At 33.0% G+C, this 15,204-nt stretch overlaps 1 protein-coding gene across 1 annotated transcript; it reads right to left on the reverse strand.

Moving 5' to 3' along the window:
- Positions 1-8,879: 8,879 nt before the first annotated feature.
- On the reverse strand, positions 8,880-12,752 carry LOC139527062 (uncharacterized). The gene is made up of 3 exons (XM_071322325.1): positions 12,429-12,752; positions 11,569-11,970; positions 8,880-9,319 (listed from the first exon to the last, which is right to left on the reverse strand). Exons 1-3 carry the CDS (start codon positions 12,532-12,534, stop codon positions 8,904-8,906), a joined length of 924 nt encoding a protein of 307 aa, XP_071178426.1. The 5' UTR covers positions 12,535-12,752; the 3' UTR covers positions 8,880-8,903.
- Between the last annotated feature and the right edge of the window lie 2,452 nt (positions 12,753-15,204).

Consider the following 15,204-nt stretch of genomic DNA (forward strand, 5'->3'; position numbering starts at 1 on the left):
CCTGGGACAATTGTGTAAGCGTAAAACATAAGAACGAACTATAAAAAGCAGTTGAAAAAGCTGGACGAGGCCGGGTATATATATATTACATTGTTGGGGAGGGTTGGTCTAAAATGCACACCAAACAATGGCAGTATAACTAATTCGTTGTTTGTGGTCATTATCTGGCAGAAGCTAGCAATGGCAACGTACTTGTACATATTCTTTTTGAAACTTTTGAGTGAAATAAACCCAATCCAGTTGCACGGATATATGGAAATGTATAATACATGTACTTTCATTTCGGAAAATTCAAATGCAAATTTGATCTGTTTTGTATGTTTCTAATACATGTATCAACAAAATTTATAAACAGTTACAGAATTTGTAACCAGGCATTGGTTTACAGATGTATTGATACTCATTTGCATTAGGTCGATTTCTATCCGGTCATGCTCATATGCTTATATGTTGTCCTGTTACAACACTGTCCAAAGTTATGTGAGGGTTTAACCGGTTCACACATATGATGTTCATCCCCGCCACATCATGTGTTTGTGTGGTTTTCGTTGGTTCATGACTGTCATGTTTATTTTCCATTTATTGTTTTGTTCATAAATCAGGCAGTTAAGTTTTATTATTTGAATCGTTAAACATTTTGTCATTTCGAGATATTTTGAAATAGATTACTATATGTGATATTGGTTTTGATCATTGTTTAAGACTATATAGTGATCTATAGTTGCTACGACATCTTGTGTATTGTGGAGAGTTGTTTCATCGGCATTCATACCATATCTTCTCATTGTTATGTGTGTCTAATGGCGTTGTGACTATATTTTACTAAAATTACAAATTTAAGAGCGGTAAGTTTATCGTCAAAACACAAAGGGAGGTAATCACTACACGAAAGACAGCAGAAAGGAGAGGGTAAAAGACCTACATGATAAAGGCATAATTTAGATACCTTATTTTACGTAGTATGCGTTTTTTTTCACTGAAGTTGACACGAAATGGTTTGTAATAGTTCCAAATTATATAGTAACAAATTAATGTCACAATGAAATAGATCTAGGCATGTTTATTACATAATGCATTAGCTGGACAAATCATGCGATGTAACAGTATTGAGTTATCAGAAAGAAAGTCATAAAGCAAGGTTATGTGTTATTTATTACACACACATGTTGTTGCATTGCTTCTACAACCACCAGTTAGTCATAAAAATATCTTGTATGAGACATACTGGTATATAAAAAGACCACTCTCGGTCTAATTAGTTTCGGTTAATTATGATACAAAACATATATAACCAGAAAAATGCATGCATAAGAATTATATCTAATACCCATGTCATTTTACCTGACGCTGTGTGGAACACTACATTCTTGAAATGCATTATGTATTACTGATTTTATATTGCATAGTAGATCATTTCCATGTGTCCATGATGGTGCTTATAGCAATGTATGGAATTTACATTTTGTAGGTAACCCATACAACTAATCAAATGTATTCCTACATCTAGAAGAATTTGACCGTAGTAAAAAGTTCAACCACTGACCTACATTCATATATGTCGTATGAAAAGACTACAATAAGTAAATGAAAATAATACACATTTATAAATCCTACTATGTATCTGATTAGAAAGAAAACTTACAAAACGAATGTTTTATTCAAAGAAGTTAAAAGAAGATACATTTTTAGTTAACTTTAAGAAACATTTATTAGAAATAATAAAAAAATAAAAAAAAAGATAGTAAAAAAGAGAAAAGCTAAAGATCTAATAAAACAACGTCAGTAAACACGGAAATGTTCAATTGCAAATATGTATATTTTTGCCATCAACATCTCTCTTAAGATTTAAAATAATACAAGCAAACATTTTTGAATCCATAGATCTAGCCCCACTGCAAATCCTCCCCCAAACCAAATGGTCCTACTATTTTTTTTTAAAAATACAATACTTTTGGGAGTGATTAGTCTCAATCGTTGATATCAAAATAGTGAAAAAAGGACATATTTGTGAAATTCTTACATATCCGTAGTTATTTGTCTCAAAGATATTCAATAGTTATCAAAAGTACCAGGATTATAAATGTATACGCCAGACGCGCTTTCGTCTACATAAGACTCATCAGTGACGCTCAGATCAAAATAGTTAAAAAGCCAAACAAATACAAAGTTCAATAACAATCAACCAACCAAATCAAGATGTAATTCGTAACACTTTCGAAGTGAATTCATCAATTTGACCATTAATTATTCATGGCTCAATAGTATCAAGTATCAAGTATTGATTTCGAATACTAGTACGTACATAGATTAAAAAAAAAAATTAGAAGGTATTGTACCAGCTTTTATTAATGTTTAAATTGAAAACAACAGTACCCATGAAAAGGTGCTATATGCATCATTACCATTGACTGAAGCAGGATTGCCGTTTTCGTGCCTTACCCACACCATATCACCTTTTTCAAAGACTTCTACTACTGCTTGACTTCCCATACTATAACTTTTAGAACTGCAATATACAACTGCAATCTGGTTTTCATTTTTTACTAACTATAGGGGCAGTTCTTGGCCACTTAGTTTAAATCCAGTAAACGATAAGAGATTGACACCCTTTGTCGGGACAATAAAATGATTATGTCTTGAATATAAGGAAACACTGTACTGTATCCAACAGGTTACTCTGTTGTTACTAAAACAAATACAAAAGTAGACAACCAAAGGTATATATTTCACTAAATGCACATGCAAATTTAATCGATTATTAAGAGATCAACAAATGTTAAGAGATTTACATAAAGTAGTGCCTTTAATGACGATACCCGGATGTAAGAAATAAAAGTGCAACGCGTGATCAATATCCTTGATGAATTTGGTAATGGGAGTGGTACACAGACACCACCATTTCTATGTTAATGACAACGATATTGTCTTTTCGTCCACACAGCCAATTTTGCATAGGTACTATTTGTGTACTTAAAATCTGTAGTACTGAACATTTACTTTTGATATTAACTACTATTTCTTGACTTTAAAACTATTGTACTATTTACGTACCTCTATATTACAGTACTTGATTTGTACTTAAAATTTTGGTACAGAAATAATACCAAAAGCGATCACAATATTCCATGGTTCAAATCATAATTTTAAGAGATTTGAAATAGACATACTAACTATCAAAATGCTGAAAATGTAACGTTGTAATCAAAAATATGTAGTACTTAAATTTTCAAGTACAAATAAAGTACTGAAAAATACAGGTACCTAAATAGTACAATAATTTTGAAGTAACAAAATAGTACTGAATATTAGAAATAGATTTCCAGTACTACAGATTTTTGGTACAGACATAGTACCTATTCAAAAGTAGCTGTGTAATGGAAAATGTGTGAACAATACGAGGTTGTGTAATTTTCAATTCAAAACACTCGAGTTGTCACTGAACAATAGGTTCTTACTTTGACGTTATTACAAAAGCCTATTGTAATACCCGAATTGAAACAATTCGTCAATTTCTTAAAAGTTGTATATTTTGGTGAGTTTCTAGCTCATTTTCGTACATCTTTAAGTTTAATTGTACAGATGTGAATTCCTTTTCTAGTAATACTAATTCTTACAACTATTCTGAAGTAGTCTTTTCTCATTCTTGTCGACAAATTTTTGTCACCCTGGGTCTTTATATGAATGACTTTTTCGTCGTCACGTAACAAAACGTGATGACTTACAGAAGTAGAAGCTCCCATTTTATCTTCATTGTGATCGTTGTTATTCGATATGTGTCTATGGCAATCGCCCTCTTCTAGTATTGGGTAAAGAATGTTCTTTATAGTTTGGGTTTCTTCAGATACTGCATCAAACCTTTCGGCTAAATGCGCCTTTGTCTTTAAAACTACCTGCATTATCTCTGAATTGTACATAGCTAAGGCAATAAGTTTTCTTAAAATGTTTGTACCAAGTCCGGAATAGGGCAGTTGTTATTTTAGAGTTATTTTCTATGTATGTTGTATTGTTGTTTGTTTTTATTGGACTTCAGTGTGTCTATTGTTTTGTTGTTTTCCTCTTATAATTGATGTGTTTCCCTCAGGTTTAGTTTGTAACTCGGATTTGTTTCCTCTCAATCGATTTATGACTTGAAAGGCGGCATACTACTGTTTTCCTTATTTCTTATTTGAATTGGTTTGAATATTTTTTCTGTCATGACCTTTTACAGCTTGACATGAGGTTTGGGTTTTCTACATTGTTCAATACCGCACGAAGACCCATAGTTGCTAATTTCTACGTCATTTGATCTGTAATTGTAACTTTTGCATGTCATTATTCTTATTATATGTTGTATTTTTCGCCTGTTGTATCTTATAGCATTTTACTCCAAACCCATTGGTTCATAAGAAAATATTTGGCAAATTAGACGTATCTCACAGAAAAGACATAACTAACGAATAACATATACAATAGTTATCAAATGTACCAGGATTATAATTTATTACGCCAGACGCGCGTTTCGTCTACATAAGACTCATCAGTGACGCTCATATCAAAATATTTATAAAGCCAAACAATTACAAAGTTGAAGAGCATTGAGGATCCAAAATTCCAAAAAGGTACAATGTATGTACAACAAACAAGTCAGCTTATGATTGACGTCATCATAATCTTGCAAAATTGTCAATGCATAAAGGAAAGGTAATTCTAATAAAACGACATATATACACAACAGCATAATGTAAATGTAAGTCAACGGTTGAGACTAACATCTTATCATAATATTTAAATAAATGCAGATCAATATAAATGTCATGAAGATCATAGAGCAATAGATAACTTTTGAGGTAGATTACAATGACTTTTAATCTGTCTGGTCTTCAAATCTGAATTTAAAATAACGAGCACAAGCTTCCATGATCAAGACACTGTTTGATATAAGATAAAGATTTAAATCTCGGTCTATTTCTGAAATCAATTCTTACATACTTTTGATTTTTTTTAACTCTGTATGCTGACATTGCCCCATCTGAAATTTTAAAATTGTGTGTATATACATTGAACGACAAATATATGTGAAGTTTAAAATTTTCTGACATCAGACACGCGAATCAATGAATGTGTTTGTAGATAGATGTTTTTGTGTTCTGTTAAATTGTTCCTTTTAAAATTGTTACACGATGATGAATGCTATACCCATATTTCAACTATGTTATGCATTATGTCTGTTTAGTTCACGCATCATTGTAAATATATCGGAATTTAATGAGACTGTCATCAAAATGAGAGGTTTAGCGCTATAAAACCAGGTTTATTAACCATTTTCTACATTATAAAATGCCTGCACTAAATCAGGGTAATGACAGTTCTTGTCCATTCGTTTTTGATGTGTTTTGTCATTTGATATTGCCATGTGATTATGGACTTTCCGATTAGATTTTCCTCTGAGTTCAGTATTTTTTGTGATTTTACTTTATATGGACCAAAATTTCTTAAGTCACACGAAATAAGCTAAAAATAACCAACAACCAAAAAACATACAGCGCTTTTGGTGTACTGTATATCGTAAACAATTATAAATCTTGGGGTAAAAAAACTTTCCGGTAAAATGTAAATAAATAATTGCGCTCTTGTTCCCTATACGGTAGTGAAGAAAAAAAATCCCTAAATTGAGCGCCCGCGCCATAAGTCACGCTGGCGTCTATCTAGATGATATCACATTTTCAAAACATTATCTGATCACTCTCTGAATTTGGAGAATTGGTTTTTGCCCGCCGATCAGGCCAAAAATTGGAAGTGATTGTTTCACCAAATACGGTACTGGCCAAAGAAACATTAAGATCATAATGTATATTTACTGGCATAATTTTTCGAAGGTCATCCAGCACTGATCATATTGTCGACAAACCTGTTTTGATATGGAAAAGCTACATCGAATATTGAGGAATGCTTAAATGAAACCATTTCTTGAAAAAACACGCTTTTGAAACGGACTATAGTTTTCCAAATTTTGAAAATATGATAATATTACTACTTTGGCAAGAGAAACCATTCTTGGACTACAATATTCAATACCAAGTTTATTTTTTCTACTTAACTAAATCGTTGGTGTTTGCTTAGTGACCCTTTTTGCCAATTTTCACGAAATTAACTTTTTGCTAGAACAGCAACTGATCACGGTCATTATGGTTAAAAACCAAAATGTATCTTCAAATTCAAGATAAATAAATGCTTTTCCCGATAAAAAGAGTAGATATCACAAAGACGTTCTATTCTCTTCAAACTTTGTCGACATTCGAGCCCACCCTAGATTTAGATATCGAAATAAATACAAATAGGAAACAGACTATAGCTTGAATTCACGTTGATAAAAAGTCCATTTGACCCCATTTCTCACTGTTTCACATTTTTCCTATCAAAATGACTATTTTTGATATTTTTCAAAGCCTTAATTAAAAAATGTGTCATTTTTCTATAGGTTACTAGAGCGCAATTATTCGTTATGCATTTTCCATAGGGTACTTACTATTGGCTATGGGTTTTGCTCATTGTTGAAAACCATACAGTTATGTTTTAGTTAAATAAAAGCAAATTGAACTGTTTTGACGCGATACATTTATTACCTCCATGAAGTGTTTCAAAACTTGTATAGGAGTTTTTCCTTAATATCAAGAAAGAGCATTTACAGAAAAACATTTTTTTTTATTTGTTTTGACCGATGAATGTTCAGCCGATCAACATTACGCTTTTACACTGAAAGCAGCAATATCAGGCGAAACACAGCGTTCCGTGGACTACTTTACACATTTATTATAATACTACTTCTATTTAACAACTTCGGATCAAATACAACAGGACCAAGTGGTTTTGGGATATCCCAATTATGTCCGAAATACTGTAAAATAGGATTTTTTTTTTTTTTTATAATTGTCTGCTTTTTTTTTATACCAAATAACTTTGTACAACTACTCGATCTTTAATTTGAACTTTAACTTTGGCGATACCCATCCAAAGCACATTAAACAAACGACATATTGAAATCTGTTAAAAAATAGATTTTTTTCCCCACATAGTGCATGGTGGCCTTTTGTAGCTGACTATACGGAGTATTGAAGGCTGTACGGTTGTCCTTATATGATTTCTCACATCCACTGCATTTAAACTCTGCTGGATAGTTATCTCATTGGCAATCACACCACATCTAACTTTATTTCAACTCCTATGTTGCGTTTTGTATACTGCAACATTGTTTATTTAGTATGCATATCTCGGAGCCCTCTATTCGGAAGCCCGAGCAAAAGCCCTTGTTCCGCGATAGAAAATTTAATTACCAACTCAAAAAGACATATAAAATAGCTCGAATGTCAATTCGAAATATTAATTAATCTAAATGAGACTTAAATATGAATCTTACTCAATATCTACCTCAAGAGTGACTCAAATTCAAAGTTGTAATTAGAACTCTTCCTGTAAATGTGACTCAAACTCGAAGTCAAACTCAAAACTCAATGCTAACGAGAACTTTAATTCTAAGCATGACTTGAATTCGAAAACTAACTCAAAGTTTAACTCAAACAGTAACCCGAACTTTAATTTGAACACTAATTAGATGGATGGCCACACGCATTCAAGGCACATACAACATGGAAATCTATCTACAAATAGAACAGGTTTTTCCGAATTGGTCACGTGGTTTTACCTCATCAAATAATGGGATAACCACATCAAAGAATGACAGGACCATATCAAAGAATGACAAGACCACATCAAATAATGAAACAAACATATCAGTAGTATAAAATCGTCAAATTTTGAAACATCATTACGTAATGTTAAAACCATATAAAGAATAAACAAATCATCATTCCGAAATAACAAAACTACATCATGTAATGAAACAACTACATTACGTTAAGTCACATACACATCAAGTTATGTTAAAACCACATTGACTAATGACAAAACCATATTGAGTAATAACAAAACTATATCAAGTCAATACGAAACCATATCGTGTAATATCGAAATATCATTAAGTAATGACTATTCCATATTGAGTTATATTAAAACATCATTACATAATGTCAAAACCATATTAAATAAAGACAAAATATCATTAAGTAATAATAAAACAACATAAAGTAATATCAGAGTTCCACATAAGACAGCTGTGGCGTTCCATAGTATTATCTTTTTGATATTTGCTTAGGGGCTAACTGAAGGACGCCTCCGGGTGCGGGAATTTCTCGCTACATTGACGACCTGTCGGTGACCTTCTGTCTTTCTAAGGTCGGGGTGTTGTCTCCTTGACACATTCCCCATTTCCATTCTCAATTTTATTCTGTAAAACGAAGCAGACGCTAACGACGCTATTATTAGAATTTATTATTCAAGGAAAATATTACAATACCTTGGGAAAGAAATGCAAATCAACGAACAGATAAACAGCAGTCAACAAAACATTTCACAGAGAACTATAGATTGAGCAGCTAGAGACCGCGAAACTTGGCATTGATAAGAAAGGCTCGACCTTCAGTTCCCTCCACTCTGTCTTCACCTCCATACCTTTTTACTCCCAGACAAAAATAGTTCAATATTTATTTTGTTTCCGGCATATTCCTTTTCTTACTCATTTCCCACCCCGACAAACATCCCCCTTCTGACTCACGCTCACCAATACACCTGTCCATGCTTTCGTCTATCGGGGATAATTTTTATTTGGTTGTAGCATATCTGTGATTATGTGACACAGATATTATGTAACAATTAATAATTCATGATGCCACGTGGAACACTTTAGAAATGAATATTCATCAAATTTACCACAATGAATACTTGGTTCAATAACTAAAAGTATCAATTTGAAATAGAAGAACATTGCTTAAAGATAAAATAGAAGGTATTGTAACAATTTTTATTTATGTTTAAACTGCAAACAACAGTATCCCTGTAAAGGTATTATATGGACCGCCTCCATTAAGATGAAAAGGTCCGCCGAAATGAGGAGGCCTAACCAAAACTACATCACCTTTCTCAAGGACTTCGACTATCATTTGACTACCCATATGGCTTGTCATATAACTGCAATAGACTAGTGCAATCTGGTTTCCGTTTTTTACCATTTCTAGGTAAAAATCTGGGCCATCTTTGTTCATTCCAGTGAACGATAAGAGATATAGACCCTTTATCGGGGCGATGAAATGGTTATGTCTAGAATCATAAGCATTTCCAATATTAGTGATTACTGTATTGTAACCAACAGTTTGCTGCTGACCGAGTTGAATGTGTCCTCCAGTCAATTGTGCAGAGAAAGCAATTATCGCAGGTAACTGTGTTAAGACTAAAACAGAAAAAAATATAAAGAAGTCAAAGGTACATATTACACTCAATGTAATAGTACGCAAGTAGGCAAGTAAGTAAATATTTTATTATTGTGTCACAATTTAATATACATCATTATACAAAAAATAAAAACAAGAATGTGTCCATAGTACACGGATGCCCCAATAGCACTATCATTTTCTATGTTCAATTGACCGCTAAATAGGGGTATAATCTCTAATGTAGCATAAAAATTAGAAAGATCATAGGGAACATTTGTATTAAGTTTCAAGTGGATTGAAATTCAACTTCACCAACTTGACCACAATTTAACCTGAAGTGGAACAGACGAACTGACGAACGGACGAATTAACGAACTGGCACACAGACCAGAAAACATAATGCTCATAAATGGGACATTAATACCATTAAAACTATATAACATCCCTACCTTTAAGGAAGCTGGCTTGTCATGTTTTGGATTTTTTGTCAGATTTTCGGAATCCTCTGGTTTTATCCATTTGAATGCATTGAAAAAAATTGCCCGGTGACCCCCATTTTCTTTTTGTAAATCTTTTACATGAACAATGATAATCCATCTGTAAAAGTCTGATAAAAATTTAATTACTTTTTAACAGTTTTTGAGAACTGCAACTTGTCAATGATAAAACTATGAAAAGTCAAGAGAGAATATTTTCCCGCCAAAATTTAAATGGCTGATATCTCGAAAACAAGCACGCTGACTTATATATATTTTTTGCTCTTTGGATTCCTTTATTAATCCCCTATTAATATAAACTAGTGTTTTGAAAAGTTAATGACTTTGAAACTGATAAGCCAACTCTCTTAAGATATATGAGACACGTTAATCCTTTTCAAAATTAAATTATATGCTCAAATCACTAATCAAAAACATAAACCAAATGCCGCATGCAGGATGAAAAAAAAAACAACATTGAAGCATTTGATCAATATTCTTGTTGAAATTGATAACAATAGTGGTGCTGTTAAAATTTACCGCCATTCTTATGTTAATAACACCTACTGTGGATTAATTTTTTTCCCCTGGGTACAATCGTTTGTGGTCTAAGACAAAATTTTTGTGGTTTTCGAAAATTGAATGCAAGCCAAAAGAAATTTTGTACTTCGTTGAACACTACAATTCGTGGTTAGCATGTAATCAACGATCATTGGAATCCCACGAATATAAATGAATCCCCATTATATCATGTTTTCATTCGGTTTTGGACAATTTGGTAACTATACGACTCTTTTACTAAACCATTATCAACCAAGCCTAGATAATACATAGATGTTTTTTTTAATGACGGGATTTTCAAACAAATAAATTCGAATAATCGACAACCAACTACATCAAAACGATAACACTTTTTTGGTTTAAAAAGTACTTTTTTCGTAAGTATAGTTATCTTTAGAACTCAAATAAATGTATAAACACAATTACTGACTGAATATAAAGTAAAACAGAAATATATTTTAAAGTGTGCATTTATTCTATATTCAATCATTTGTGCTTTCAAAAGAATTAACAGTTATGTTGGTAAATTTTTGAGACACCTACACTGTCCTCAAATTGTGAGCTGACGGAAGGATCAAAATTGAAATTCAAAATATCTTTACCATTTTTGGCATATGATCTTGTTCGAAAATGCAGAAAACACATGAGATTGACGTTATTGTGATTTTGATGTAATCTGATGCATTGACCCCGCTGAATTCAACCTTTTCTACGAATTCGCGTAACATTTTTTTATAACCCAATTTTTCTCAATGTTTATCAAGTTTTCTTCTTTTAGTAGATTCAACATCAAGGAAAGCTGTTTTTTCTTTGTGATCGTTTGGAGAGTTTTCGTGTAAGAGATGAGTTCTAAAATAAGTACCCTCATTAATCTCAAATAAAGTGTGTAGCAAAACTTTCTTTGAGTATAGTATATTAACTATTGGTAACAAGTCTGTCCGTATTTAGACAGTATTTCTAGACACTCATTCAATTCACAATCTGAAGTTTTAACATGGATGAGTAACACCTGTTGAACCGAGGTCAATTGATGTTAACGACGTAACCAAACAATCGATTCTTACTCTGATATGATGACAAATGTATTGTGACATAGGAGTTTTTGGGTGTAAGTGCATGTCGAAAAACTTCTCAAAAGTTGTATATTTTGGAGAGTTTCCAGCTCAATGACGTATACCTTTGAACTTTGTTGCGATTTTTCTCAGATCCTTATACATAGCAATTCTTACTGTTATCCTGAAGAAATAGTCTTTTCTCTTTCTGGAATTCGCTCGGCAATATTTTGCCATTCTGTGTCTTTGCTTGCCTACCCTTTGAGTGGTCACTTAACAAAACGGGTTCACTTACAGAAGTAGATACTCCCATTTCGTTTTCGTTTTGTTCGTTGTTATTCGGTACGTGCACGTCGGTATCTCTATCTTCCAAAAATGTGATTAGAATGTTCTTCAAATATCTGTTTTCTTCAAATACTGTATCTAATCGTTCTTCTAAATGTGCATTCGTCTCTAAAACTTCTTTAATGTCCTTTGACTGAATGTCTACCCTCATTTTAAGTAAATGATTGTCTTCAAAAGTCGTGTCTAACTTCTGTTTCATGGTCTGTAATTCCCGATTCAAACGTTCAAACTGCTCTGAAACCAGAAGAACAACAGTAATTCTTTTTTAGAATAACAGACCAACCAAATATGTAATTTGCAACATCTTTATTATTTGGTCTTTCTTTGTTTAATTACAGTATGTATATTTGTTGTTGTTGATCACATTTGTTTTACATTCATTGCTTTGTGTCAAGCCATTATTTTTCTCGTTTCAGTTGTTTTACTCTTGTCGTGTCGGCTTTTTAAAGCTACCTGTGAGTTATGGGTTTTGCTAATTATTGAATGCCAAACGGTAAACTATAGTGCTTGATTCGACGTCTGTAATTGATAAATGCCTCATTAGAAATCACACCATTTTTCTTACTTTGATCGACCCCTTTCTCCAAAGATCTTTATCAATAGATGTACTAGCGAATGAGGTTAAGATACACTAAGTAGAGTATATTCTACAAAAAGAACCAAATTAAAATATCAACATAGGTACTACAAACCTATAACGACTGCCAACTTGTGATTCGTGTCATCATTTTTTAGCAAAGATGTCGATGCAAAATGGAACGGCTGTGTTAGTAAAACGACATATATCCAACACAACATAGTGTATGTCTATTATGGATTGAGACCTCCAATGTCTTATCGTTAAGATAAATTACATGCAGTTCAATGCAAATGACACGAAGATCACTATAACATTATATAATTCGTGAGTGTTCTGTCACCACAGAAAGTTTGTACCAGATTAGATCCAACAGTACTATATAAAATACGACAGGTCTTCAAATAATGTCCTTATTGCACGAAATGCAGGTAAAATGCTACAAAATAAAAAGAAAAACGCATTCAAGCTCTTGTTTCAACAGAAAAATCGAGTTTCATAAAAAAAATACAAAAATTAACACAAGTTTAATTATGACACCTTTTGCGATCAATACACAGCAAATTTTCGAGCATAACCCTTGTACAAAAATTATATAAATTTCTCACAAAGCTTGTAGATTTATAATATAGACAAAAGGAATATCAATTAAGATTAAAAACGGGCTTATTTCATACAAGAATTATGAATTTATCACAACTAAACAATTATCAAGAGAGATGGCTCAAATTGTCACAAATTACTGAAATTATCAATCAAAAAAAAAAACTGAATTATCAAAGGTAAGTGCTCTGCAACATAATTCTATCTAAAAAATAAAGTTATTAAGTCATACATACACTATAGTTATCCACAGGAACCAAAATGTGAAAATTTGCGTAGCGTTACCAGCCGTGTGTATACATATATAAAGTGAATAATCAGCAAAATTGTACCTAAGTAGTGCAGTCCAAATGTACGGCAGAAAAAGTGCTAGAACACTCCTCACCTGATATATATACTTTATATCACTATATGAAAAAAATCATACATTGTCAAATATAAATGTTTCCTTCTAAAATGTTATGATGTGTCACATTTATTAAAAATGAAAATAAGAACCAGTTAAAAGTTCAAAAAATGTTCTGTTTATTCCTCATGGAGTAGAAGAACTAACTCAAATATTGGTCTTGTATAAGTCAATCGTTTTCCATCTCTGAAGATTCTGACCTCGGCTTTTCGAACTATGTTATCAAAACTTTTAATGGCGCTAACTTTTATTCCAATTGGCCACTCGCATCTCGAGACACTCTGGTCTTTCACTAAATCAATATCACCTTCCGTTAGATCAGGTGTAACATTTTACCACTTACGACGCACTTGTTGCTGTTGGAGATATTCCTTTCTCCATTGTGCCACAATATGTCTGCGAGATGTTTTACACAACGCCACTATGATTTATAAAGATCTTAAATGTCAAAGGGGCCAAAGCTCGACTGAATTTGATTCTCCTTTTGAGTTATCAAGGAAGCTGGACTTAAAATAGTTGGCTAGTCCGGATCAGTTGACACGGAAACGATTGGTCTTGAGTTGACAATTGCACATACTTCAGCCATTAACGTTATGTAGACTTCGTGAGTCAGATGCTTTGATTTGATTTTCATTATCATCCGGCGAGTAACACCGATCATACGTTCCCACACTTCTCCCATGTGTGAGGAGTGGATGGGGTTAAAGATTCAAGTAACTTTATTATTGTCCAATGACGTTTGATTGCTGCGTCCTCAACGTTAACGACATTTGTATTAAAATTATCTGTCGCACCCACAAAATGTGTGCAACGGTCAGATCGAATTTCCTTTACCTTACCTCTCAGAGAAATGAATCGTCTAAGGCAGTTAAAGAAATAATATGAGCTTTTCATTCACCTCGATGTGTATATCTCGAGTGTAGAGGCAGGTAAAAAGCACTGCTCAGCGATTACTATTGGCTTGACTATCTCTGGTTTTACGTGTCTAAATGGTCCATGGACCAAACGTATCACTGCCAATAAATGTGAACGGTGGATTAGATTGTAGTCTATCGTAAGGAAGATCAGACATTAACTGTTGTTGATATTTTCCACGTAATTTCCTACATCGAAAACACTTGTGGATGATAGATGTTATTAAACGTATTTCTCCTACAATCCAGTATCCAGCTGTACGAACAGCTCCAGCTGTGAAGAGTCTTCACTGGTGTTTCATAGTTTTATGAAAATGGCGAATCAAAAGAACAAAGACGTGACGGTTTTTCTGCAAAATGTTGGGATGTCGTTTTGAAAGTTCTATTTTATCTTTCTTAAGGCGACCACCGACTCTCAACAGACTACTGTGGTCGAAGAACGTATTCAAATTGCCAATACTGTTGTTTCATTGAAAGGGTTTCTGTTTTTAATACACTCTATTTTCGAAGAGAAGGCTTCTTTTTGCATATTTAGAATGATAATGTGCTCTGACATCAGCGTTGTTAACACTGTGTTTGAGTCGGAGTTGTCATTTCGATGATATTTTATTGCTAGCATTTTTAAGCGGTTAACTGATTTATCTAGAGAGTTCCACTCGGAAAACCTCTCTCTCCTGTTACCGACTTTAAAAACCTCGGTATGGTTTTCTATTTTGGATTTCAATGTTTTGACGTTAGCATTTTGTCTGATTTCTGAGTCATTATCGGGATCTAACAATGGATATCTTCCATCCAAATCTTCTGTTTCAAGCTCACGAAGTTGAGGAGGTTCAAGAATAAACATACTGTTGTGAAAAGTTTAAGCATCAATGATTTTTGCAGCTGGGTCTGCTGGATTGAAATTTGCCCGGATGTGTGACCATTGATTTGGTTGCGTAGAATTTCGAATTCTCTCAACACGATTTTCA

Source organism: Mytilus edulis, chromosome 6 (assembly GCF_963676685.1).
Source record: "Mytilus edulis chromosome 6, xbMytEdul2.2, whole genome shotgun sequence".
NCBI classification, from domain to species: domain Eukaryota; kingdom Metazoa; phylum Mollusca; class Bivalvia; order Mytilida; family Mytilidae; genus Mytilus; species Mytilus edulis.